General features: G+C 40.4%; 2 protein-coding genes across 5 annotated transcripts in view; one reads left to right on the top strand and one right to left on the bottom strand.

Moving 5' to 3' along the window:
* Positions 1-2690: 2690 nt before the first annotated feature.
* ATP1B1 (ATPase Na+/K+ transporting subunit beta 1) lies at positions 2691-27325 on the top strand. The gene is made up of 6 exons (XM_081952723.1): positions 2691-3251; positions 7620-7748; positions 21816-21968; positions 22448-22632; positions 23555-23635; positions 25709-27325. Exons 1-6 carry the CDS (start codon positions 3152-3154, stop codon positions 25973-25975), a joined length of 915 nt encoding a protein of 304 aa, XP_081808849.1. The 5' UTR covers positions 2691-3151; the 3' UTR covers positions 25976-27325.
* Positions 27131-27427, bottom strand: part of NME7 (NME/NM23 family member 7) — a 72008-nt gene continuing 71711 nt past the window's right edge. For all 4 annotated transcript variants that reach the window (XM_081952718.1, XM_081952719.1, XM_081952717.1 and 1 more), the window contains one exon: positions 27131-27402. In XM_081952718.1, the coding sequence (XP_081808844.1) occupies positions 27284-27402 (119 nt within the window). In that variant the 3' untranslated portion in view covers positions 27131-27283. The remainder of the gene's footprint in view (positions 27403-27427) is intronic.

Genomic DNA, 27427 nt, shown 5'->3' with positions numbered 1-27427 from the left:
GGCAGGCTAGCAGTACAACTGGGTTGCTTGTATATGGTTTCACAAGATGCTTCATGAAGGATTGCAACATTCTGAAAAGCTCGTGGGGTTTGTTGCAGCAACTTATATGAGTCTAACAAGTGAGCAGAAATAGTGCTACATTTGTTCATTGCTTTCAGTTCTGTTCAAAAACTGGCAGGCTGCTTGGGACAAAAAAGTTCACTGTGATGTGAGGCAAATGTTATTTTACCCTCCCTGACCAGGTTTTTTTTTTCCCCCACCAATGTTCTGAATTGGCTAATTCAAAAAAATATCCCTCATGAATCTTAGTAGCTACGTGCATTGTTTTCAGTCTAAACAGTGGGAAATACATGCTCCTCTTTGAAGTTGGTCATGATAGCACATGAAGAATGATCGTTACAATTTCTGCTCCTGACAAGTCCATCCGTTACTTAGCAGGACTATCTTCCCTGCAATAAAACGGAAATTCTGATCCAAGGTGACTGGATAAAATCTAAAAAGCACAGAAATGAAAAATTCTTGTTTGTTTGCAGTGGGAAGAGGGTGTAAAGGGTATGCTTTTACTTGAATTAGTAAATATGAACAATTTTTTCATTGTCATTCTATAAACCACTATAAATACGTTGATGCAGAGGCCTATGACATTGTCAAGGTCAAATAAGGAAGAAATACCTGTCCCTTCTAAATTTCTTCCTCCTAAACCTGTTCTCAATTTATACCCTGCCAATCCAGCTTCTGAGTATGACTCTTTCCTTCCTGTCACTCTATCATTTCTATGGTTTCATTAACTTTCCCCAACTTCTTGCAGTTATGTCAGATTGCCATATTTTCTCCACACTTTCAAGTCATTTGCCTTGAAATGTTAGCAGGTATTCCAATACAAACACAGTGAAAGGTTATGCTGGCATAGCTTAGAATGCGCATTGTTCTGCTCTCCTCTAAAGCAGAATGTTACCAGGAGCACACAAGCTACGGCCGAAGAATTCCAGCTAGAAAAATAGTTGTAAGAAGTGTGGCCGCTCTAAACTAGCACCGTATCCTTTGCTCAGTTTCAGGCATTCTGCTGGGGCCTGTGTGAAAAGGGCAAATGGCAAATACAAAAAAAGGGAGAAGATTTTCACAAAGAAAGCATGTTATTCTGCTAGTCTTTAGCAACATCTTTTTCTCTGGTCAGCCACATCTGCTGCTCTTCACCAAGGTGGTACCATGGTGATGTTTCCCTCCCACCAAGCTCCCCCTCCTGATTTGAGAGTTGTTCTCCTCCCAAGTCAGCCCTTTGGTTCTACAATGAAAGAGAGACCTTCAAGAACCTGCCTTGCCTCCATAGCCCAGAACTGGACTTGCATTGACTACCTGCCCCTTGTATATACAGCCAGGCTTCACTTCCATAGCTGCTGGGGAAAAAAGACCTCTCTGCAGCAAGCAGAGGTGACGGTAGCTCCAAGCAGCAGCAATAGCAAGTTGACCCAGGAAAGGGCATTCCCAGGACAGAAAGCTGCAGGGATGACGTTGCAGGGAAGGCAGGCAGGCAGGCAGGCAAGCAGAACAGCTCCTCCTTCGCAAGGGGGAGGACAAGAATGGGAGGAAAGCCCAGGGCCCAAGGCACGTTTGAAAGGATGGATTTTTTGGCTCCGGACTTGAAGGTCAATTCGCTTCATCTTTTTTTTTTCGGCACAGAAGATTCAATTACGGGCACAGCTTAACTGCTACACTGACTCTGATTATGCCAGGCGCGCGTCCCACTCTCTCTCTCCCTCGCTCCCCGCACCACAATATTTGTTAATGCCCTTTTGCAGTTCACGAATGTCATCCTAACAACGCAACAACCAGGAAATCTCGCGGAGGCAAACAAGCGGACCGCTTCTTTTCACCGGCCGCGTTTCCTGGTTCTCCTTGCGGTTACTTTGGGGCGGAGAGGAGGGCACTTCCCCCCTTCCCATTTTTCTTCTTCAAGCTGTATGTCCCAAGTGCGTTGAGCGCGCCGGCCGGCCGGCCTCTCTCTCTCTCTCTCTGGGCAGGCCGTTCACTTTCTTAGCCAGCCGCGCCGTCCATGAAAGCTTCCTTGCTTGGTCTCCTCAGCCCCGCAGCCTGACCGAAGCGGCCACCTTTTGCCTCCACTCCCCTCCCCTCCACGCCTTGGGGCCGCCGAGTTCCCGTTTCGAGCTGTTAATCTGGAGAGATCAACCTCGCTTCGGTTCCCGGACTCTGTCCTCCACTCACCCACCCTCCTTTATGCGCAGGACTCCCACTGCCTCCCCCTCCAGCCTAAGAAGGGATTGCAGGGGGATTTTTCCTCCTCTCTTTCGCCTTCCTTTTGCCTGCGCGCAACAGTGTGGCACCAAGCACATGCCGAGGCGGCCAGAAGAAAGGCCGGCAGAAAGGGGGAAGAGGAATAAAGGAGGAGAGAGAGAAAGGTGGGGGGAGAAGAGAGAGAGAGAGAGAGAGAGAGAGAGAGAGAGAGAGAGAGAGAGAGAATCTGCCGCAGAGAATCTGCCCCTCCAACCACCCGGCCCCCTCAATCTCCCGCGCCTCGTACCCTGCTTCTCGTCCCCTCCCCTCCCCTCGCCTCCCAAGCTTCGCTCCCTCGCCTGCCTGGCCACAATTCTAATTGGCTACCGGCATTTGACAGGCGGAGCTCGCCTCGGGACGTGGACAATATATCCAGCATGAGTGGGAGGGCACAGAGCTAATTTCTGTCCCTGGGCAGAGCCCCGTTTCTTTCTTTCCCACCCCTTGGCTTCTCCTCACACGGGCACGCTCGCTTGCTCCCTTTCTCCTCTCTGCCGCCTCCTTGCCACCCGCTTCCCTTGTTTTCCCGGCTTTGGGAGGACGAGCGTCCATCCGTCTCTAAGTGAACCCGAGATACAAGCAGACATCTCTCCTTTCTCTCTCTCTCTCTCCTTGGCAAGGATTTATTGAGGGGTTCGCGCCCTTCGGAAGGTGGGACGCTGCTAAACCCGGCACACAAAGACCGCGGCTTTTCCTCTCCAGCGCCCGCCGGCACTTCAAGCGGCTGCCAACATCTGTACTCTGGATTAGTGGCGAGGGCGCCGCGCTTTTTCGGAGGGCAAGATCGTCTTCCCGCTCCCACCCGCCGACCCTCGGCACAGCTTTTTTTTTTCCTAAGGCAAACGAAGGAAGCTCCTGATTCATGGCTCGCGGGAAAGCCAAGGACGGGGATGGCGGTTGGAAGAAATTCATCTGGAACTCGGAGAAGAAGGAATTTTTAGGGAGGACCGGCGGCAGTTGGTGTGAGTATCTCCTTCGCCGCGATTTGCTTTCTCGTGCCTCCGTTAAAACAGCTCAGGCTGGAGGCGATTGGCGTGCGCGGTGTTAATTGATGGCGCGGGAGGGGAAAAGTCCTCCGTCTCGTGTGCCGCTGGGGATCGTTCGGTCTGAAGCACCTGACTCGCGGCAGCCGCTTTCCTTCCCAGACTGGCAGGGCAGGGCAGGGATGCCGCCGCCGTGGTGTAAATCTTGCGGATCACTTTCCTTGCTCGGGGTGGCAGGCTCGCTTCCCTCGCTCCCCGCCCATCTCCCGGGCTGTCCGGTTTAAAAATACACACCAGACCTGCTACTTCCCAGCTTTGAGAGGGGGGGAAAAACCAAACGCCCAGGAGGCTTTGTATGGGAGGTGATGAGCAATGGTCTTGTGCCCCCAGGGAGACTTTCCAGCACGGCAGAACCTTTCAGGAACTGTGACAAACACAAGGAAGGCTGAGGGTTATTTTTAAGCCTCAGATGTGTGAGTCAATGGCTGAGTTCATGGAACATGCCAACCCCCCCCCCCCCAGCCAAACCAAGGCTAACAACATGTGAACAGAAATTGTTGTGCGAACGCTGCCATCATATGCTGCTTGTGCATTGTGCATGTTAAACGGATCAGATTGATTTCTTCTTGCGGGAATTAGCTTAGTGGTGTTGCTATGGCAGACTTTCCTGGGAGAAACCTGGGACTCCGCTTGCCTCTCTGCTTTCCACAACCTGGAGGGGACCTCCAGATGTGATGCCAACCTCCCCAGGTGGGTTGGGCAGGGTGATCAGCACTGACATTCGGTATCCTTGGAGGGCCTTCCGACTGGGAGAAGGCTGGCTGTTTTGTCACCTTGCAGAGTGGACTTTCATCTCTGTGCTGCAGCCTGTTGCCTCTGCATTAAAAGAGCAGCCTGCATTTCTTTTCATTTTCTCTTTTCCTTCCCCCCCCCCCCCCCCGCCAAAAAGGTCACACTGAAGGGCATTGATAGACACGAATGCATCGTGACTGCAGGCAGGGCAGAGTGGGTAGGTGCCAGGAGAGAGGGGGAGCACCCTGCTCCCCCTCCTCCCACTACACTCCTTGTCAGCATAGCAGCCACTGCGGCTGCCTTTGCTTTGCTCAGGAAGGACACCACACAGGGAGAAGGACATACCAGTGAAGGGCCCTCCTATTTCCTTTTGCTGCTCTAAAATGGCTTCCAGAATCCTTGGGAATTGGGGAAAGAAAAAGAGAAGGCTCAGACTGTTTTCTAGCCCATCAACTCCAAAGGGTTAATAATGCATCAGAGCTCAAGGTTAGTCAAGGTGATACCTTCTGAGCAAAGAGGTAATGGCAGACTTCTTTGAGATCCCTGGAGAAGCAGAGCAACTGCATTAAGGAGAATCCTGAATTGGCTTAAGAAGGGACCCTTTGGATGGACACACTTCTCTTGAAAATCTGACTTTCTGGCTGTCCATGTACCTTCCCTGAGAGAGGAAGGTCTAAAAGAGCTGCAGAGGTAGGAAAATGAGATAGAGAGAAAGGTCAGATTGGAAAGCAAAAGAAGTTTAGAAATAATAAGGTCCTTGAAGGCTGTCTCTTAGCAACTAAACCTAGGCTGAATGGGACATGAAGGTTCAGAACATACGCAGGCAAAAAGGATTTAATTTTTCACCCTTCCAATTTACACTCACTCTATTTGCTGCTTGGCTTAGACATCCTTGCCTCAGCCACTACTCTAGGAGTGAGGCCCTATTCATGGGCTCACCACCGACTCTGCATTGCACAAGCCAGCTCAAGTGCAAAAGTCATTTTCAGAGACTTACCATTCTCTGAGTTCCACTCATTCCCCGGTCAATTTTGACCATTTATAATAAAGTATTAATTTCAGAACAGGCACTGTTGTCTTTCCTGACTTTCTGGGCTTTATTTTAAATAGGCTTTTTGTGCCAGCCAAGAAGCACTTAATGCTATTTATTTTCTAGTCGTTTCCAAGGGGAAAAGTCTGACAAATTTCATGTGGGTTGTGCAGAGCACATTCAGGGCCCTTTACATTACAGTAATATGCTAGATATGACTGTCCTTGAAGGAAAGGATAGGTTGCCCTTGAATCTTATCCTAACACTGCTGGAGTTTGAAACTTAAGTATCTCTGTAGATCCTGCAGAGTACAGTCTCTAGAACATTCTAATCTCTTTTAAAGTTTTTGTGCAAATTAGAAACATCAACTATACCCAGAAGCAACAAATAATTCTACGGAGTAAAAAAAATATATGTTTGTAATGAATGAGAATGGCTGTATGAAATAAGAGCTTAGAGAGGAAAAAGAAAAGGTTAAGTGTATATCACAATAATCCACACATTAGTTTAAGAGTTCTAGCTAGAGAGCTATTTCCACCTGCATTTGTTGCCTGGGTGCCATTTCATGGTTGAATCTAACTAATGTCATTTTGGAAGTGGCATATCCGAAATTTCCAGGCTTAAATCCTTGAATCTGCATAAAAGGGAGATGAAAAATGGCTTGCATTATAATATTATTCCCATCATCACAAGCTACGGCTTAGTTCTGACTAAGTTGATCTGGTTCAATTATTCCTGGGGTACTGGACTGTCATGCGATGCCCAATTACAGAAGGGACAATAAAATGTTCCTTACATCGCTTTCAGAGTAGTTAGACCAGTAGAGGATCTTATCTCTGCATTAGATAGTACACTGTTCAGTTGCTTTAAAAATGCCATGTCTTTCCTTTTAGAACAGATTTCTCTGTAGCCCCAGGAAGACAGTGGACCTTGAGGTTGTGGGTTACTATTAAGATCCTGATTAGGAATGTCATCTAAACACATGTCCCTTCACTGCCCTCCATATACGCCACCCGTAGCACTCTGCTGTCAGCAGGTTTTCTCTAGTTCATTTCAACAGCACCTCCTATGACTGTACTCTGGAAAAAATGCTCAAATCTCTCTGACGTCACAGTTATTTGCCTACTGCTGCCTGGTTACTATAGAGTGTGTTAAACCCAGGAGTGCTAAAACTATTGTGCTGCTGGTCTCTCTGGATTACTTTCATTTTTTCCCTTCTTTGGTGGAAAAACACCTTATTTTAATAGGACTTATCTCTCGTTCTGACCGGCTTGTAAAAGAAGAAAACTTTCTGTATATGCATTACTTATTGCTGCTCTTTTACAGTCGCTCGGTACAAATGTTGGTTCCAAAGATCACTGCTTTTAAAATGTAATTTGTAGTTTCACCGCCCCTTTTATATTCAGGAATTGGATTGCACCGGGCGGCTTTAGTACAGCATGTAACACTGCTGCTAATCAGTTGAGATAATCCCTGTAAACCCAAAACTGATAAAACCAGATTTCAAAAATTGAAGTTCCCTGAAGCGGTATTACACATAAAGTTTTACTCCTCTTCCTTGAAAAACAGCAACAACTTCCCCCCTCTCCCACCCATTTTATTCTGGTACAATGTTTAATCTGATTACAATTTGGTATTGTAAATGGGTGATTAATATGGAATAGCTTTCTTAATAGATTATGTAAAAAGCAAAATATGAGGAAACTGTTGAGAACTAAGTCTTCATAAGAGGATTTGAGTACAAATAAATGTTGGGAAAGAGACTTAAAAAATTGAAAACAAGGAGGTTAATTTAACTATTACAGCGAGTTGGGTGTGAGGTGAACGTGATTAATGTCAATATTTGTCTCTTATTCATTCATTTATTTGATTTATATTGTGCATTTTGTAGAGAAGTGCTCTATCCTCCTATGTTTTCCCACAACAGCAATTTCACGAGGTAGGTTGGATTGAAAGAAAATGGCTGACCTAAAGTCACCCAATAAACTTCCTGGAACTCTCCATGCTTGGTGCAACACCCTAACTGCTACATCACCTTGTTACCATATTTAGGGTCTATATTCTCTATCTCTCAGTGGTCCAGTTTTGCAGTATAAGCCATTAACACTAAGTTTGCTAGCAGAAGAAGTTATTTCGGAGCTGGGAATGCACTGTCCTGAGTCCCTTTAAGGACACAGAGATTTAGCTAAGCATCATTCTGGTTCTAACAATATCAGCCAGTCTTCCCCAACATTATACTTTTTAGATGTATTGGATTATAATTCCCACAACCTGCAACAAGCAAGTCCTTTCTAAGTAAATGTATTTAGGATGGTAGTTTCTATGAGAAGCAACTCACAACATTAAAAAAATTATTCTGTTCTGATCTCTTTACATTTAGGTACCATTGCTTGAATTTGCTATCTTTTCTTCATAGCAATTGGCTTTAATGTTGATTTTAATGTGACCTTGAAAAGCTGATGTGTATTCTAGTGGCCTATTAACACTTTGTTCCTAATAGCAGTATTTGTTCTGTCTTGTCACAGTTAAGATCCTCCTCTTCTACGTGATCTTCTATGGCTGCCTGACAGGCATCTTCATTGGGACCATTCAAGTCATGTTGCTCACTATCAGTGAATTCCAGCCCAAGTATCAGGACCGAATAGCACCCCCAGGTAACAATGAGGATGGCTGGGTAGGCTAATTACATGCTCCATTGCAGTGGGGTGGATATGGGTTTGCCTTTGGGGCTGTGTTGGGCTGTAGAGCAAGCTAATTACATGCCCCGTTGCAGTGGGATAGATATGGTTTATCTTTAGGGCTGTTGCAGGGTTGTAGAAGTAGGACAATTAGTTTTTAACTACCTCTTTCAAAAAAATCTGATATTCTCTATTGAGAGAGAGAGAGCAAAAATCATAAGAACTACTAAAACAATCTTCCCCAAACTTGTATTGTGTAGACATACATCCTATCATCCTCATATTGCTAAGAATGATGCTAAATGAAATTTAATGTATTTGAAGCATATCAAAAATAGATTTGAAGCATACCAAGTTGAGGGAGCTGGTTTAAAGTCAAGGAATTATTTAACAGTTAGATAGTATCCTGGAAATATTACTTTACCTTCTGCATCATAAGGTAAGTTGTCCTTTTGGTTCAACATTTTCATCTGTCATATTATTATATATTTCATTCCTAGGCAGCGTGCTTAAAAAGTCATAGCTAAGACATATATGAATGATTTCCAATAATTCAACAGATAATTACAACCTTATTGTCCCGCCTGCTGCTTAAATGTTATACGAGTCTCTTCAGCCCACTCATTTAATCCATATCTTTCTTAATTTTCAAATCCATAAGTCATCAATTCATTTCTATATAAGGTTGTCAGCCTTTCAGAAAAGTTTTTGTTTTTTTCGCTGACCAAATGGTCGGTTTTGCCATTTCTTCAAATGTTGACATTTTCACAAACTATTTCTTCATTGTGGGAATTTCTCCCATCATTGTGCACACAATAATCCCGCAATAGCTACCAGGTACAAAAATCAATCTATCATTGATTTAATGCTATTTAAATGCTATTTTAAAAAAACCAACTCAAAAACCAAGTTCCTTCTATAGATATCCCGCCCTGCTCCTCATTTGAAAAATCATTTTATATCCCAGCTTCCAACCATATTAAGCAGAGGAAAAACATTTTCATTGCTTTATTTGTGGAAGAAAAAGAGCATATTTTTCAAATTCAGTAGTTGCACAGTTCTAAAGTCGCTGTTCTTTCCCATTGCAGCATTCTGTAAGGGAGAGATATCAAACTGCTTTTGTTTATAATTTGCCATACTCCTGTATTTTTTCCATTTTAATCACTTGCCATTGGTAATCTAAGAAAGAAGATTGAGGTTGGGCAGTTACTGTTATCCAGCCCTACAGGATGTAGGTATTTTACAAAGCCTTTCCCCTCCCCCCTCTTTCTCTGGATCTACTTCTGTTCTGGTATCCTCCAGATATATCTAATTATATCTGTCTAAATTAGAATCTGTTTAGTGCAGTTCCTTTAATTAAAAAAACACACTACATAATGTAAGCTTTTAATTAGAAAACTTCTTCTCAATGTTTCTTTTCATATTATTAATTTGTACCATGCCTAAATGGCAGAAACTGAGAATGATGTCAGTTCCATTCTATTCCTGCTGCATTACTCTGATTCATAGGAGTTTTCCACCTGGTTGATAAAGTGAAGAGGATGGTAACAAGAGCCAGAGAGTGCCTGTAAATGATACAACATACCTACAAATTTAAACAATGGATTTGGGCAGGAAGTTTCGACAGAAGCAAAATAGGGATTTATAATGTAGACTGCCAATTGAATAGTAACACTCAGGGTTGATGTGAATTAGGCAGCATATATATTGGTATTAATAAATTAACATCTGGAAGAGGTGTTTCAGAGGACCTCTGGGTAAGAAATGGCAACTGAAAGTGGAGCCAACAACCACAGTAGAATGAAAAGCTGGCAAATAATCTGTCTCTTTGTAATTCTTCTCCAGACAAGGAGAGGTTTTAAGATTGCTCACAAGTGCTCCATACAGTTGCTCTTTGCATGAGCAGTTTCAGGAAGATTTAGAGCTCTAGAGAAGAGGGAATACGCAATAAGGGAATTGAACAGTCAGTACCTTCTAAAGGACACTGAGTTTGCATATTTCTTTTTCTAATCATGTTCAGAAAGGGTTTGTTAACTGCTTTTCAGCTATTAGAAACCTTTGGATTTGCAGATTTTACAGCTGTGAGCTAGTTTCTTTTAATTCTTAGCAAAATAAGTTTTAAATATACATTTGAGGATTTAATTGTGTTTTTTTCCTTTTGGAATAAACAGCAAATGAGGAATTAGAACTTTGATTTTGAAAGTTACAAACTGCCTAGATGTACTTGAAATAAGAGTTTGAAATTAATGATCAGGATACTTCCTGTGCAAAAATGTTTTTGTTTTGAATTTTCTTTTTAAAAAACATGAATAGGCTGAGACTTTGAAGGTTGGATGCTAGAGGGAACCAGAAGGAACTAGAGTACAATTATAGAGGAATAACACTTAAATTTGATTTACTAATAAGAACGGATCACAATATTTTAACATTGCACATGCTAGAGTACATTTTTGAACAATGGACCTAGATGTTAATTTTAAAATGTCTGCCATTATAGATAGACTGTATTGCAGAAATGTTATGGAAGAGGAACACATTTTACTGAACAAGATTGAGATAGAAACAGAGAACTGTTGGCAGAAAAAGTCCTAGTGATCTGCCTTTTGAGGTTTTTTATTTTTAAATTTTTGTCAGATGATAAAATATGTGCTTATCCCAAGAATGTTCAAACTCAGTTAGAGATTCACCACCCCTACTGGAAGTTAGTTTCAAGCTTCTCTTACTGCTTCTGTGAAAAAATACTTGCTAGCATTTATTTTGTCCTTCCTGACAGTTTGAGGTTATGCCCCCGTGTTCTTGATTTTTGCTTAATATTGAAAATTATTCCTTATATAACCTCATTCACACCTAAATATATTTAAAGATTTCAATCATGTCGTGCCCCCACTCCCTCATCCATATCCTTCAGGCTGTGCATATTCAGTTCCCCCAATCTCACCTGATACGTTTTGTCCCACAGAATTTGATCATTTTTGTTGCCCGTCTCTGGACTCACTCAATTTTATTAATATCTTTTTAAAAGTGAGATTTCCAGAACTGGACACAGTATTCCAAATGGGGTCTGACTAAAGACCTATATGGCGGGATTGGGACCTCCTTTTCCCTGCCACTGATCCCTCTAGTGATGCATCCTATAATTTTGTTTGCCTTCACATCTACCTGGCCACACTGTTTATTTCACTTTACAGTCATCTTTTATGAGCACACCTAAATCCTTTTCTTCTATTGTTCTGTCTAACAACACTGTATCCACAATGCTATACCTTGCCGGAGGATTGGTTTTTCCTAAGTGCATGATCTTAAGTATAATCTTTATTGTCATTGTACTTAAATACAATGAAATCTTACATTTAGAAACATCAAACTGCAGTTTCCACATTTTTGACCAATTTTCCAGCAATGTCAAATCATTTTCCACGTTACGAATACCCCAAAGGAACATCAACTCTATTACCCACTTTGTATCATCAGCAAAAAGACAAACCTTACCTAGCAATCCTTCTGTTATATTGCTTACAAACACATTGAACAGAACAGGATCTATGGCTGAGCCTTGTGGTTTACTGCTTATGGCTGGTCTCTATTGAGATAGTGCCCCATTAATAATCACACACTGGGATCTATCCCTGATCCAACTTTCTACTACCCACTGAACCACCCAGTGGTTAAGTCCTAGTCTGCACAACGTTTTATGAGTTCATTATGTGGAACTGTATCAAATGCTTTGCTACAGTCCAGAGAGGCTATGTTGATAGCACCAGCTTTGTCCAAACATTTGTGACATAATTAAATAAGTCAATCAGATTAGTTTGATATGATCTCTCGGTAAAGCCATGCTGTTTTGGGTCCATCAAGTTGTGTGCTTTTAAATATTTGTTAATCCTTTTTTCAGGAGTAATTTCATTAACTTCACTACTACAAATATTAAGCTCACAAGTCTATAGTTTCTAGATTCTTTCCTAGCTCTAATGGATGGGTACAATATTAGCTGCTCACCTGTTCTGGGGAACTTCACCTGCTAGAAGAGACTGGTTACACAGATCAGTTAATGGTCCAAAGAGCACACTTAGAAGTTCCGTTAGGATTTTGGGATGAATATCATCTGGACCGATTATTTTATTAAGCTTTCAGCAAATCAGCTTACCTGCCACCCAAAGTTCTAGGAAAAGAATCTGTCCTGCTAAGACTAGTATGATCCTCCGACCTATTTTTGTTCCTAAAAAGCTTGAGCAGAAGTATTTGTTTAAGTTAGGGGTGTCAAACTCGATTTCATTGAGGGCCGTATCAGGGTTGCATTTGACCTTGAGGGGCCAGGGTGGGTGTGGCCAGGGTGGGCATGGCCAGCTCAACTTCATTTGTATCGGGGACACCTGTGGAGGCCTGAGCACTCTGTCAACGAAAATGGGGTCTCGAGCTCTGTTTCTGGCTGCAATGGCCTCCTGCAACCCTCTGCATGCAGCCCTCCTGAGCTCTGTTTTCACTGGCAGAGGCATTGTAGACCGGACCTTCGCTGTTTCCAGGGTGGCACCGTGGGCCAGATCTAACCACCCTATGGGCCGAATCCAGACCCTGGACCTTGAGTTTGACACCCCTGGTTTAGGTAGTTTGCTCAGCCAGGTTTCCCTTAAAATAAGAATTGTTTGCATTTTTGAATTTGGTGATTGAACATTTTTTTTCCTCCTTCTGTCATTAATGTTCCTAAAAAAAAGTTTTATCTCCCTTTTTAATAGATGTAACCTGTTCCTTCTTTTTCTGTGCTTTAGCAGCACTAATAACTTGTTTGGCTCCTTCTATAGATTCTTATACATCTCCCTATCAGCTACACTTCTGCCATTCTTATAATTGCATATGCTGAATTTTTTTCTTGGTTACTATCGTATGTACATCTGCTGTGAATCAGAGTGGATTTGTCTGTCTTTTGCTTTTAATAATGCGCCTCTCATAGAAACTAGTTGTCTTGAAGATGGCAGATTTAATCAGTGTCCACTTACTGTGTACTGAGTACTGATTTCTGTCACTTTATGCTACCCTTCAACTTTATGTTTTAGATACTCCCCCATTTCAGTAAACAATTGTCCACTGAAAACCTAAAACCTTAGTTGTAGTTTATGTTATATCAGTTTTAGTTTAAATGTCAAACCAAAGGCACTGGTAATCACTGTAACCTAATTTTTTTTACCCTATCCCTATTTGCCAAAAATAAGCCTAGAATATGGTTCCCTCTTATTGGGAACTTTACCAACTATTTTAGAGAGGCATTATTTAATGCGTCTCATTTAATACCCCTAATATCTGTGTTCCTCCTTGTAAGTGCAGTTCAGTGGTGGGTTGCAGGCGGTACGCCCCAGTTCGGGCATACTGGTGCCTGCCCGGAGCACCGGGTATCGTTCCAGAATGGTGCTCCCCCTCCCACCCGCCCATGCTCCTTACCTGTCTTTTAAGTCTTCAGTGCTTCCGCGCAGGCGCTGTACAGCACCTGCGCGAGGCTCCGCTGAGCGGAAGTGGTCCTGGAAGGTAGGATGCATGCGTGTTCATGTGGAGGATGCTGTACCGGTTGCAACGCGATCCAGAACTCACCACTGGTGCAGTTCAAAGATTTCAGTTAATGTCGGGCACATTGAAGTCACCCCTGGTTATAACCTCTCCTTTTATTGCCATCTGAGTTATCTCCTCAACCAGAATGCTATCATAATCCTTTGAATGTCCTGGGGGCCTATATATGACACAATTCTGATTGCTGATCACTTTTTAGCTGTAAGCAAACCCAGAAGGTTTGAAGTAGATCGTGTCTTTTCTGAATTACCTGGTAGAATTACTGGTAGTATTGCTTTTATGCTGTTCTTGACAAATGGCAACTCCACCCCCCTTTTTCTAGTTCTGTCTTTTTTGTATAATAAATCCTCCCAATCATTGGAATCCCTGAACTCTGTAATTGCAACAAGATCCAAGTTATCCTTGGATGTAACAGCTGTTAGTTCACAAAGTTCACATACTATCAAAAGCTTAATTTTCTTAATTGAGATTGATCTGAAAGTGGATTGAAAAATGACAAATTGCAAGCATGATATAAAAACTGGACATACAAATGAAGCCAACTGCTATCTTAATAATGAAAGGAGATATAAAAATAACAAGCAAAAAGAGTGACCTGGATAACTTTCCTATATTGGATTTACAAAAGAGACTTGTTAAAGCTTTGAAGAATTTTATGAGAACAGGTTTTGATGAGATCAAAGATCAAGATTGTTAAAAGTAACAGGAAGGCATATAAAGGTGGTTTATTTGATCAGTGTTAAAATAGATATATTATTATCTCTGGTACCTCTTTTGCTAATCAGGATTAAATGACAATGCTTTAAGGATTTATTTAAAGATAAGAGATGGAATATGGGGGAAAGAGATGATTTATTGTATTTTAAAGAAGGAAACACATTATTTAGATTGTTTATACTTATTGTGATAAATGGGAAAATCATTTCTTTTTATATTTCTTTGGTCTTTTTTATCATATTCTTTTTTCTACATTTTTCTTTCTAATTTTCCTTACTTTTCTGTATTTTCCATATTTTTTAACTTGTGACCCAATGCCTGATACAAATTGGCATATGATAACATTTGTTTGATAAGATCATGAACTATTGATTATCCATAGTAAATATGGATTACTATGCTTGGTTTTTTCCATCCTCCAAGTAAAAAGAAAGAAACAGGAGCTGGTAGGGAAAGGTAGGGTTGTGGCCTAACAGCAGCTGGCTGAGTTGTTGGTGGAATCTGACAGTGATGAACACTATGGGACTGCCCTGGAGGCTGAGGAAGACTGGGGGGGGGGGTGTTCAGAGTCAGAGCAGGGACTAGAGAGGCCTGTTGGCCACCAGGTGGCGTCTGACTCAGGGAGCAGTGAGGAAGAACAGACGGAGGCTGTCCCTGGTGTACGTATGCATAGGGCTGCGAGGAGGAGGGTGCAGCTTTGGAAAAAGGTCACAGAAGGAAATAGGAACAGGTGGCTACTGATTGGCCCCTCCCGGAGAGCTTATAGGTGGGGCGATGGGAGGGGAATTTTGCAGAAAACAACAATTTACTGATCCAGCCGTAGAGAAAGATTGGGAGAATTTCGTGAGTTCAAGCCTTGTTTTATAGAGATAGCTTTCTGGGCTCCCAGCCAAGGGGTTGCCTATCTCCCTCCTTAGTTGTGGCAGACAGCCAAGTCTGAGTCCGTATATATTGTAGAGGCTTGGGACAGAACAGGTAGCAAGCAGCATATTGGCAAATTGATGTTTTGTGTGGTTTTATCCTTACGGTAGTTTTCAATTAATACCACAGAAATTGGACTTTTAAAAAATATTCTGTACATTGTATTTAAATAGTATTTGAAACTATTTGTAATAACTGTCTTGACAGTGTGTGTGTGTGTGTGTGCACGCACACACCCACCCACACCCACCAGTCACTGATGCTGTAAAGTTTATCAAAATTCAGGAAAAAAATTTCAAGACAGAATTCAGTTTCCTTGTAGTATCAAAAGTCATCTTTACAAATTTAAGTATTTTATTTCTATTGTTTTTAAAAAATAGTGATAAGAAACAAAAAAGAACAGAATGCAAAGATAAAAATACATGCATTTTATTTATTTTCATCCTGTTTTTATTATTTTTGATAAATAACTCAAGGTGGTGAATAAAAATGGGAAAAAAAGCAGAGCATGCTGAAATGTTTGCCTTAGGATTTTCATCAACTAATCTATTCTACTCCTCCAATTATCTACTGGTTGCATCAATTCTCTTTATTTGGAATCAAATCAATTCATATGCTTGTAACCACTGCATTTATTAATAGAATTATCCATTGAAAGCTTTTCACTTGGCTTCGTTTGTGACTCACAGTTCTTGAAACTACTAGGAAGAGAAATATTCTAATCCAGAGATAAAACTCAGGGACTCTCTGTCAGCTCCTGAATCTAAAACTTGCATAGAAAAGTTGTCAAGTTAGGCTAGAATCTTCTAGGGTTGTCTCACCCTGACAGAAGAATGAGTCTTTTGTTAGTAGGACCAGTCTGTTGCCATCCCATCTGATAAATTTTCTTTTAACCACTTCAAGCACAGAGAATGCCTTACACATGCCGCTGTGTAAGGTGCCAATGCCAATCATATGGAGACTAAATCAGGCAAGACTCATAATAAATATGTAACAATATACTTTTAATTTGTGTCTTAAATAGCCTCATGATTTGGAACAGTCAGTCTATGCATGTGTGTGTGTAAATGCATAAATTTGATTTGCACTGATTTGAATGAGCTATTGTCACAATATTTATTTCCTGAATTCCTTCTCAACATTAGGGTAACTTTCTCATCCTGTTTCTGACCACATACCCATTCTGCATTGTTAGCTTAAGATTACAGAGAAGGGTAGGGCTGCTGGAAGGAGTTATTCTTGTTTGCCCTTTAGCAGTGCCAAGCAAGAATGGTTTGTTTTTGTAGCTGTAGCCATGTAATGCAAACTTACGGAAGGTAAGAAATGAAGAATTAATTTGCTAAATTTTAGCATACGTTCACCTAAGACAAATAAATTAAATAGGATTACTGTTCTATGTTTAATAATCAAGCATTCAATTTGTCCAAATTCATTTCATTATTAACAAAATGTAAATTTTGTTGTAATGTATGAATCATGGAATGAATATTTTTACATCAAAGATAGCGTCTCACTCTTGGCACAGTATTAGGTTGTAGGTTGGAGACAGCGAAGGGGTTGTGATGTGGGTTGAGAAAGGTGTGGAAATTTCAAGAGGTGCTGCATGGGTTAGGGAAGGCACAGGGGTGGGTAGCACAGGTCAGAGGAGTACATAGGTGATACAGGCCGGGAAGAGTTTGTGGGGTTCATTCCTCCCTATTTTCCCCTTCCTTTTCCAGCAGACAAGTCAGTGGCTACTGCTGAGTGCTAAGTGGGAGAGGAAGTGAGGGATTGTGAGACTGACTGGGAAACTGTCACCAAATATTGAAAATGAAGATTACATGACAACAGCGGCAGCCCAGCAATAGTCAGTAGCACCGAAGCAGCCAGAACTTTCCCAAATTTCATTCCCTTGGGAGTGATAGGTCTAGGATTTTGACACATTCTCTAAGGTAGCCCCTTTGAAGTACCTTGGTTCAAAATGTGTTGCCTTATGATGCACCGTTTCACTCAGGTAAAGGTCATGACGACAGTTTTAGTAATATAAGAAACACAGTGACCTGGGTTGATTTGTCTTTTCTTAATGCAATAAATACAGATTTAGCTAAAGTACTGTAGCTAAAACTGTGTTTATTGCATTTCTGAGGAAAAGGAGAATATAAAGCAGCCTTCTCCAGTCTTGGGTCATGTCTGTCTATATCTCTGCCATCTATGTTTGTCTGTCTATCTGTCTACCTATCTACTTCCTACCTACCCACCTATCATTAAAACTTGGATTTCACTAACCTTTAACTGCGTGAAATGATGTACCAAATGATGTATGGGCCATCTTACAGAATGCATCCAAAATCCATTACCCATGGCTCTCATGGAATTCAAATTTGGCAAATTTTATAAAACCTTTTATGACATAAAACATTTCCTGTGGTCAGCTGGTGGTGTTCCACTGTGGTATACAGTTCAACATGGGCTGCTTTCAAGGTAGATACATCTCAGAATATCTTCTTGAACTTTAAAAAAAACACCTTTTCTAGTACATTAAAAACTGCAGGCATTGAGAAATCTGGTAAGGAAATATCTCTGAATGGGTGACGCAATGAGGCATGGCTTGTCCCGTTGCATATACAATATATGGTAAACTCTACCATGTTTCCCCGAAAAAAACAACCCTCCCTGGATAATAAGCCCAATCGGGCTTTTGAGTGCATGCGCTAAAATAAGCCCTCCCCTAAAATAAGTCCTCCCCTAAAATGTTTAAACATATGCGCAACCGGCCCCTGCCATTTCCCTGGGGGAGGAGTGAACATGCTCCACGCACCACACATGCACCTGCCATCCATGTGGAACAGCTTCGTGGAGGCCACTCCGGAAAATCCTAGCTATCACACCCCTTCTCTTAGTGGCGGCCGCAAAAAGAGCGGCAGGCCCAGCAATGCTAGGGCTGGCAAGAGTGCACCAGAAACAGAGACAGAACTTCCGACCTCTCTGGATCAGCTGATCCGAGGTTCAGGGGCCTCCTGCACCTCAAAAATAATAAGACCTCCCTGAAAATAAGGCCAAGTGCTTATTTCAGGGGTCAAAAGAAAATAAGACCCTGTCTTATTTTTAGGGAAACACGGTAGCTATTGGACTAATGGGAGTTGTAGTCCAACCCATGAGGAATAAGATAAGTGTAAAAAGAGAGTGCAGGATAAATTAATCCCTGAATGGAGCCAAGTATATGGTGCTTTTCTCCTCTCTAAATGGAAGCTGAGAGTCCCAGACAATGTAGAGTAGCCAGTGAACTGATTGCACTGGACAAACAATATTACATGTGTATCTGGCCAGCATCCAAAACAATCCCAGTGTAAAGATGAGGCCATCTAGTTTCAACCTCCCCCTCCTCTCCAGTTGTCCCAGTGCTTCCATTGGTCACAGCTCTGCATGTACTTGGCATGGAAAACCGAGTTGCATCAGGCGCCTTCGTAGTTGGAAAACAGAGTTGTTTCCTTTGCAAAAATGTAATTCAGAGCCAGCCACTATGCAATAGCAAGGCACAGATCATCCTCTGTTCCCTCCTACACTTCCAAAGAAATTAACCATTAAAAGAAAAGATATACACAGGGAGAAATAATATGTAATAAAATGTAGCCAGAGCAAAATGTGCACTGAAATGCTGGGAGCTGAGATGTCATTGGCTTTTGCACAATATGAGCAGGATTAGCAGACGGTCATTATAGTAATAAACTTAAATCATTTTACTGAAAGTTCCTAGGATTGAACCAAAACTCAGTAGTGCGGGGAGATGCTTGTAAAGCACTATTTCTACCTTAAAGATAAAGTTTCCCCTCGCACATATGTGCTAGTCGTTCCAGACTCTAAGGGGCGGTGCTCATCTCCATTAAAGCTGAAGAGCCAGCACTGTCTGAAGATGTCTCCATGGTCATGTGGCCAACATGACTAAATGCAGAAGGCGCACGGAACCTTCCCACCAAAGTTGGTCCCTATTTTTTCTACTTGCATTTTTACATGCTTTCGAACTGCTAGGTTGGCAGAAGCTGGGACAAATAATGGGAGTTCACTCCGTTTACGCGGCACTAGGGATTCGAACCGCCGAACTGCCCAGCATCCTAGCCACTGAGCCACAGCTCTACCTTATATTTTGCTAAATCGCATTCAAAAGAGTGCATATTTTGCACTTTTATATAAAACTAAATGTTAGAGGGGAATGAATATACAATTAACACATGTTTTGTTCTGTGACTGAGGATGATGTGGAAACAGAGCAATGCAGACATAAATCTAAGAAATTAAGAAATTTGAAATTCATAATTGGTTTTATTTCTCCCAACATACATCTGAAGCTTTGGATGGTAGCAAGGACTGACTGGTTGACTAAATTATTGGCACTAATTGAGTATCTGAAACTGGGGAAAATGTGAGAAGTCAATGATATGGTAACGCTTCTCCAATCTGTAAAATATATTTGGAAACTAGAATGTTGTTGCTCCTTAGTAAAACCACACCTGGAACACTGCATCCACTTTTGGTCACTACAATGCAAAAAAGAAGTTGAGACTTTGGGAAAAGTGCAAAGAAGAGCAACTAAGATGATTAAAGGCCTGTGGATAAAAGCATATGAAGAACAGATGCAATAATTGGGTATGGCCAGTCTGGAGAAAAGAAGGACTAAGGGTGACATGATAGCAGTATTTAAAGGGCTGCCACAAAGAACAGGGGGGTCAACTTATTTTCTAAAGTACCAGAAGGCAAGACAAGAAACAATGGATGGAAACTAATCAAGGAGAGAAGCAACCTGGAATTAAACTTCCTAACAGTGAAACTTCCTAACAGTGAGGACAATTAACCAGTGGAACAGCTTGCCTTCAAAGGTTGTAGGGACCTTCATCACAGAAGGTTAAAGAGAAGACTGGACATAGTGTCTTCTGCTTGAGCAAGGGGTTGGACTAGAAGATCTCCAAGGTCCCTTCCAGCTCTATTCTGATTGATTGGATTATAATTTGAATCCAATCAAATTGATTGGATTGATTGGATTATAATTTGAACTACAACACTATTTACTGTTATATTATAGAAGATACAACAGCAAACAATGTTGTAATGATCTATTGCTGTATGTGTAGCATGGTACAGGATGTCCTTGCTTAACAGCTGTCCTTTTTGAAGTTATGATGGTGCTGAAAAAGTAAATTTAAAATTTCTTTTTGTGTTATGATAGTTGTAGCATTCCTGTTGTGATGTAACCATGTAGTGGTGCTTTGCAACTGGAGAGTATTTATAACTATCTCCTTGGCCTGCAGTCATGTGATCACCATTGGCAAGCTTCTTGGCCAGCTTCTAACAAGCAGAATCAAGGAGAAGCTCTCAGCCAGCATGGCCTTCAGCTGTCCACAAATTATTGTATGTGGGGCTGGGGTATACAAAAGGAGAATTTTTTAGAGTGTGTTTTCTGGTTAATTGCAATACAGGAAAGTCATGGGGGTTGTAAGTAGGAATCAGCAAATAAGGTAGTAGTTATTGTTATTATTATACCCTGTTTATTTTCCTCTATAATCTGTCAGGTTATGCTTTCTTTCCCCACCTCAAACTCCAGTCTACTAATTGCTGTATCTGATATTCTAGCCAAAAATATATGCAATGTTGGGATGCAAATACAAAGGGTGGGGTGGATATTTTTGAGTTGCCTATATTCATAGGAAGACTTCCATTCTAAAAAAATAAGACTCAAAAAAATTCATATGCAGCCTTTTCCATGAATAAAGCAACCTAATCCAAATGCAAAAAATACCAGGTAGTCCTTGACTTACAACCATAACTGAGCCCCAAATCTTGGTTGTTAAGTGAGAGATTTGTTAAGTGAGTTTTGCCCCATTTTATGACTTTTCATGCCACAGTTGTTAAGTGAATCACTGCAGTTGATAGGCTAGTAACCAGGTTGTTAAGTGAATCTGATTTCCCCATTGCCTTTGCTTGTCAGAAAGTCACCAAAGGGGATTACATGATCCTGGCAAGCAAAGATTATAAACATGAACCAGTTGCCAAGCATCTGAAATTTGATCACCTGATCACATCCTGGGAATGCTGTAAAGGTCATAAGTATGAAAAACAGTCATAAGCAGCGGTGAAATGCTACCAGTTCGCCCGAACCGGTTTTTTAAAAATGCTAACGGTTTGGGTGAACCGGTACTTCTGACGATCAGCTGTGCGACAATCAACTGTGCTGTGCGCGATTTATATTCGCTAGAAAGCCGAAAATCCTGCTTTCTAGTGAATCTAAATCATGTGGCACAGCTGTTCTCCCCTACCCCCCCGCTGCTCTACTTACCATTGCAGACTAGAAAATGCTTCTTAATCCTCCTTTTTCAGCACTGCGTGGTAGCGCCTGCGGTGCGGATGTGCACGAAGCACACATTTGGCACGCATGCGCACAAAGCGAATCGGTAGTGAAGTGAACTGGTAGCACACTTCAGAGTTTTTCACCCCTGGTCATGTCACATTTTTCAGTGCTGTTGTAACTTTGAATGGCCGCTAAACAAACTGTTGTAAATCGAGGAATACCTGCATAGTGCCTCTTTTCAAAATTTCCTTTCATATAAGGACATTTCCCTGAAATATGACACCTATTCCTGAATCACAGGCTATGTGGCCAGAATATCTATGTCAGGACTTTGTGGCCAGGAACAAAAAGGCAGTTTTGCTAAGGAAGAAGTAGATTTAAACACTATGGACCTTCATGGATTGTTGGTTATCAATCAGTTGTTAGAATATAGTTTTCATCTTTCTCTCCTGCTCTTGGAAATGCTTCATTGGCACAAGTCTTATTAGTTATCTTCTCTTCCTGTAACTTAACAGCTATTTTCCTTCTCTTTCCAGGATTGTCAAATGTTCCCCATGTCCATAAAATGGAGATTTCTTTCAACCCTTCTGATCCAAAAACATACAAGCCATATGTAAACCAAATTGAAGAATTATTAAAGATCTATGACAATGCTAATCAGCAAGACATCAATTTTGAGAATTGCGGCAGTGAGTAGATGTTATTTCATTTGCATATATTTTTATTTTGTTTTTTGTTTGATTGATCTGAAAGTTTGTTGATGTCTTAAAGCTAGCAGTCTCTTGTATATCTAATATTCCAACAGTGTCCTTGAAGAAGCTTCTTTATAAAACGACAACCTTAAAGCTGCTTATTTCTATGTGCAACCATTTTTAAGTATACTCTGAAAAATGTATGATCAGTAGCATTATATGCTTTGGTATCGTGTGTTTTGGGATGCAATCACTGGCAAAAATGATTCTGTACCATTTGACAGAGATGCAAAACTATAAAATACATATTACACCGTTATTCTGATTAAAAATAAAATAAAGGAGGAAATCTGTTAGTCTCTGGATCTTAAGGCAATAACCATTATACATTAATTTTTAAAAATGTCGGATTGATTGCAATGTGTATAGGTATTATTGACAACTCCTTCTCCCCCCCCCCCAATCCACACCATCAGCTGAACCTTCTCCTCCCAAAGATAGAGGACCTTTTGATGGCTCACAAGGTGCCATGTCATCTTGCAAGTTCTTTCGCAGTTGGCTGGGAAATTGCTCTGGCTTAGAAGATCCTAATTATGGTTACGAAGATGGCAAACCATGTACTATCATCAAACTCAACAGAATCCTGGGTTATATCCCTAAGGTAAGCATTACTTTTCTTTTTATAAGATGCGAGATAAATGTAGGTAACATGATTTCATAGGAAAGCAATGTATCTCAGCTTGGACAAACTTGTTTCTTTCTCTCTCCCAACTGAGAACTGTTCATCTCGTGGTCATCCAGCGAAGCAATAATTAATACAGTCCCTGAAGTTGGAAATCTTGATAAATAAAATGGTGGTGATTCTATACAATATTTTCACTGATCAATCTCTTAAACAAAAAAGAAATACCTCTGGAAATAACTGCACCTATAGTTTTATTTGATATTTTTACAAATTTTAATATGTGCTGTAATGCAAACAGATATCAGTTTTCACAGCTGGTATTTGTAGGGCAATACTGGGATTTAAAGTTTACTGTCCATGGTCTAGACAACAGTTTTCTTGATATTCATTGCTACACAGATCACCTGGCCTCTGAAGATGCCATCAAAGTTACTAGTGAAAGATCAGAAAATTTAATGTCTAGGCCATGGTCACTAAACCCTGAAGCCTAATATTGCACAACTACTGGGTTTCAGCTAAAATCATCGTTAGTCTTGATCATTTGATTTCTGCTTTTCCAAATGCCCTCCTATTTTCCTAACCCAATTTTCTGATAGAAGTTAGAACTACCTGTGTAGAACAAGAGATTGGCAGGTTTGGCCACAGAAGTGATTAGGGAGCAGCAAATGCATAGATAAATGCTATGTATCTTTCTCCAACCTCATGTCGATTTCTTTCCTTTCCTTCTCATTCCTTCTCTTTCCTTCCCTCCCCTTATCACCTTCATTTCCAAACTCTTAGTTAAACAACTGCTTATAAAGCATATGTGGGAAATAAATATATTGGATATAGGAGTTATTTATTAGCAGTAATTTGGAAATTTGTTAAAACTTTCTTGAAATTTGTTTCTTTTCTTCAGCTTCCACAAAATGATTCCATCCCACCTGAGCTGCTGACAAAATATAATCCCTATGTCATTCCCATTCATTGCACTGCTAAGGTAAAACAGTTAATCCTGTTAATGAAATGTGTTGTCTGTAGGATCTTCTTAAAGATGAAATACTACTGTTAGCTTTGATCAGGCATTGGAATCGTATCTGTTTTTAGTGCTAAAAGACTGTGATGACTCCTGCCTTGAGCCTTAGCCGTATCAAGTTCTCATTCTTAGCTATGGAAACTTTCTTGAGATGGAATTGAGGTAGAAATAACTGCTGCCTTCACATTAGTTTTCAGAGGCATTATAGTGATAGTCATATAGGAGCTGGAATCCAACACAACTAGAGATTACCATACTGATTTGCTTCTAGGAGGTTCTCCTTTAGATGTATGCACCATCTAAGGTACAGAGGCCATAACAAGACATTTTCTGGCATCAGAACTCTTGGTTGGTATGTAGGTTGCCATGGCTCAGCTACCCTTTGTTTAGCAACCATTCAAAATTATGTGGTACTGAACAAATGCTAGTTACGATTGTTCCTTGAAGTTATAGCCAATGCAGTGCCCCTATGGTCACCTGATAAAAATGTGAATGCTTGGCAGTCTGCCCACATTTTTATAAACTTAATATGCACTTCAACATGCAGAAAAGAATGGGGAAGAGCGCTGACCTCAGATTACAGACCATTGGATGGCCTAGCTGAATTCCCAAGGCTGTCATGAAAACATCTACCAAACAGCATTAAATCTTTTATGAATAATATTTATCAGGGACTCGTTGTGGTGAGGTGCTTCAGAGTCCATAGGAGGGCAAAAGTAATACTTTTCTACAGTAACAGAAGACAGAACAGCTATCTTGGGAGAAAAAGCAACTGCTTTAAGACATTGCTAGTTTGCCTCTTTGTGCTCTCCTTTTTGAAGAATGAAACCAAAGAATTCAGTCTTGTTAGTTATGAATTCCTTTTGTAAGGTTAGAAAGCTAACTGAATTGAAAATCTACCAGTGGCTACTGGTTTCTCTTTGGCAAATCTGTGTTAAAATGCCTATTATAAGAATGGTTATCTATAACTTCCAATATTAGATTTTACATTTCCAATGAAAATTCTGGGAAAAATACCAAGAGGCAGCTCTTGCCAACATGATGTGCGTCTGGGTTTCCTAGAAGCTTATAGGTAGCCAAGAAAGCTGGATGGCAGTTAAGGCTTTGATTTATCTAGTAGTTTCTTCCCATTCTTACATAGAAGCAGTATGCAGAGTTTTTTTGAAGTTGAATGGTGTTGAAGTTGAAAGATACAGATGGAGCAAAAGCAACACACACACCCCTCTTCCCATTTGAGAGATATATTGCCTGTGAAGCTGGAAATTTCATTTAGTTAATGATTGCTAGTTTTTGAAATATTTATTCTGCATAATTCTTCAATAATTCTCTTTTTGAAAATATGTTCTGATGACACATTCACGTGCACTGGTTCTATGACTAGACAGAGTATTCAATTCAATTTCTGCATAAACTGGCCTTTATCTATTTTGAATTTCATCTCCTAGACAGGTATGCCTTCTAGGAGTTAAAATCCAACAATTCTAGAAATAATAAGATTGTAGGCACTAAGGAGTAAAATTGATAGGGCTATATGTGCACAATCAAAAACTAATGTTATATTTTATGACTATTCATTCTAGATTTAATGGTCTTATTGGAGACCGGCTACGTTGCATTGGGAAATTCATGTTTTAAGATCTATACTGATTGTAGCTCTGGATTTATGCTCCATTGTTAGTCTAAAAAATCTGGAACAATAGGGACTCTAATGGTACAAAAGCTTCTCCACATATTAGTTTCGGGTAGACATTCTTTGTTATGTGGGTAGATGTTTTTCACTTTTTTGTATCATGTATGTCATTGTAATGTGTGAAAAGGATGTAAAAATTTAGGTATTCAAAAATCATGGAACCATATTTTAAGGCAATTAAGGTTGATGAAGACATGACTATTTTAATTTATTACTAAATTAATTACTCACTAAAGCGTACTAGAAAGATGCATAATTGGATGTTTATTCTGCTAGAGAACAGGTCAAAGTGGAGCACAGGTCAGGAAAAATGCATTTAAAAAAATATATTTCATTTATCTCTTCAGAAACCAGAGGATTTGAACAAAATTGGCCCTGTGGAATACTTTGGTTTTAGCGGCTTTGGTGGCTTTCCTCTACAATACTACCCATATTATGGCAAGCTCATTCAGCCGAAATATCTTCAACCCCTTGTAGCAGTACAGTTCACTAATCTGACAACCGATATGGAGGTGCGTATCGAATGCAAGGCCTATGGTCAAAATATTGACTACAGTGAAAAAGATCGTTTCCAGGGACGTTTTGATATGAAAATTGAGATAAAAAGCAGCTGATCACAAGCAGTTTGTTTCTTCTTTTTTCCTCTTAGCCATTTAAAAAGTATAAAAAGAGACAAAACTACTAGTCTTGAACAAAACTCATACATATGGGACCTACACATAATCTATATGCTTTACACTAGCTTTCTGCATTTAAATAGATTAGAATGTAAACCTAAAAGTGTAGCAATAGTGACAAAGATATTTATTCTATTGTAAATGATGAAAAACAGAATTGAGCCTTGGGATACGCCCATTTCTACTGTAAATTATGATTCCATGACTGACTTGTAGTAAGCAGTGTTTCTGCCCCCTAAGTATTGCTGCCATGTGAATTTTATTTAGTGTACAGTACTTTAGGTGCATTATTCTGGTCATTTTTCAAGCCATGTATTATTGTACTGTTTTCTACTTTCTGTGAGCACAGATTTGCTGCACAAGGTGTAAATACTCAGTGGGATTAAAACTGGCACAGTACTTTTTTCATTTTTTAAAGATTTTTTTTTTATCCTGCCTTTTTTCTTCATATAAAACTCAAGGCAGCAAACATACCCAATACTCCTTGCTCCTATTTTCCCCACATCATCATCCTTATGATATGAATTGGGTTGAGAGTGTGACTAGTCCAAAGTCACCCTTCCAGTTTTTCATGCCTAAAACGGGAGTAGAACTCACAGCCCCCTGATTTCTACATCAACACCTTAACTACATCAAACCGGCTCTTTTGTTTTGAAAAGGTAAAGGCCCATCTGTGATTATTCAATAGCACTCCATGAAGCCTCCCCCAACTTCTATTCCTCAATAGTTAATAAATTTAGTGTGGTGGCAGGGAAAAAATTACTTTAACTTTGAAACAAAGCTTCAAGAGAGTAAGTGATTATGTACTGTACTTTGTAGCAATTGGTGTCTTTTTCTTTCTCTTTCATCCTATGTTTTAAAATTGTGTGTGAGACCTGTGTCAGCCTATCGATTTCACTAGGGATAGGAGTAATTATTTTGCTTTGTATATTCTCTTCTTTTCCTGTAAGAAGCATCACATGCTGTGGTGCTGTCTTTATTGAATGTTTTAACCATTTTCATGGTGGAAGAATTTTATATTTATGCAGTTGTACAATTTTTTTTTCTGCAAGAAAAAGGTGTAATGTATAAAAAATAAACCAAAGCCACATGTCTGAAAATAAATCTTTATTTTGAACTTTGAGAAGCAATGCAGTTATCCCATCAATTGGTGTTAAATGTTGTCTAAAGTGCAAAACTCTATGTTCTAATATATGTAATAGCCAGGAGTTCAGTGCTCTTGTGGGCCTTGTATTTCATTCAGGTTTAAACACTGGACAATAAATGAATAAACATACATTTCCCATTCTGCAGTTTGTTTTTTCTAAGCAGTTTTACTTCACAATGTTCTGTTAGCTGTCTAAGATACTGAAAAAGTATTGCACCTGCAAAAGAAACAAAAACAAGGTA

This window comes from Natrix helvetica, assembly GCF_964273705.1.
Source record: "Natrix helvetica genome assembly, chromosome: 4".
In the NCBI taxonomy this organism is placed as follows: Eukaryota; Metazoa; Chordata; class Lepidosauria; order Squamata; family Natricidae; genus Natrix; species Natrix helvetica.
The sequence above is the reverse complement of the archived record's forward strand: the minus strand, read 5'-3'. Positions and strand labels throughout refer to the sequence as shown.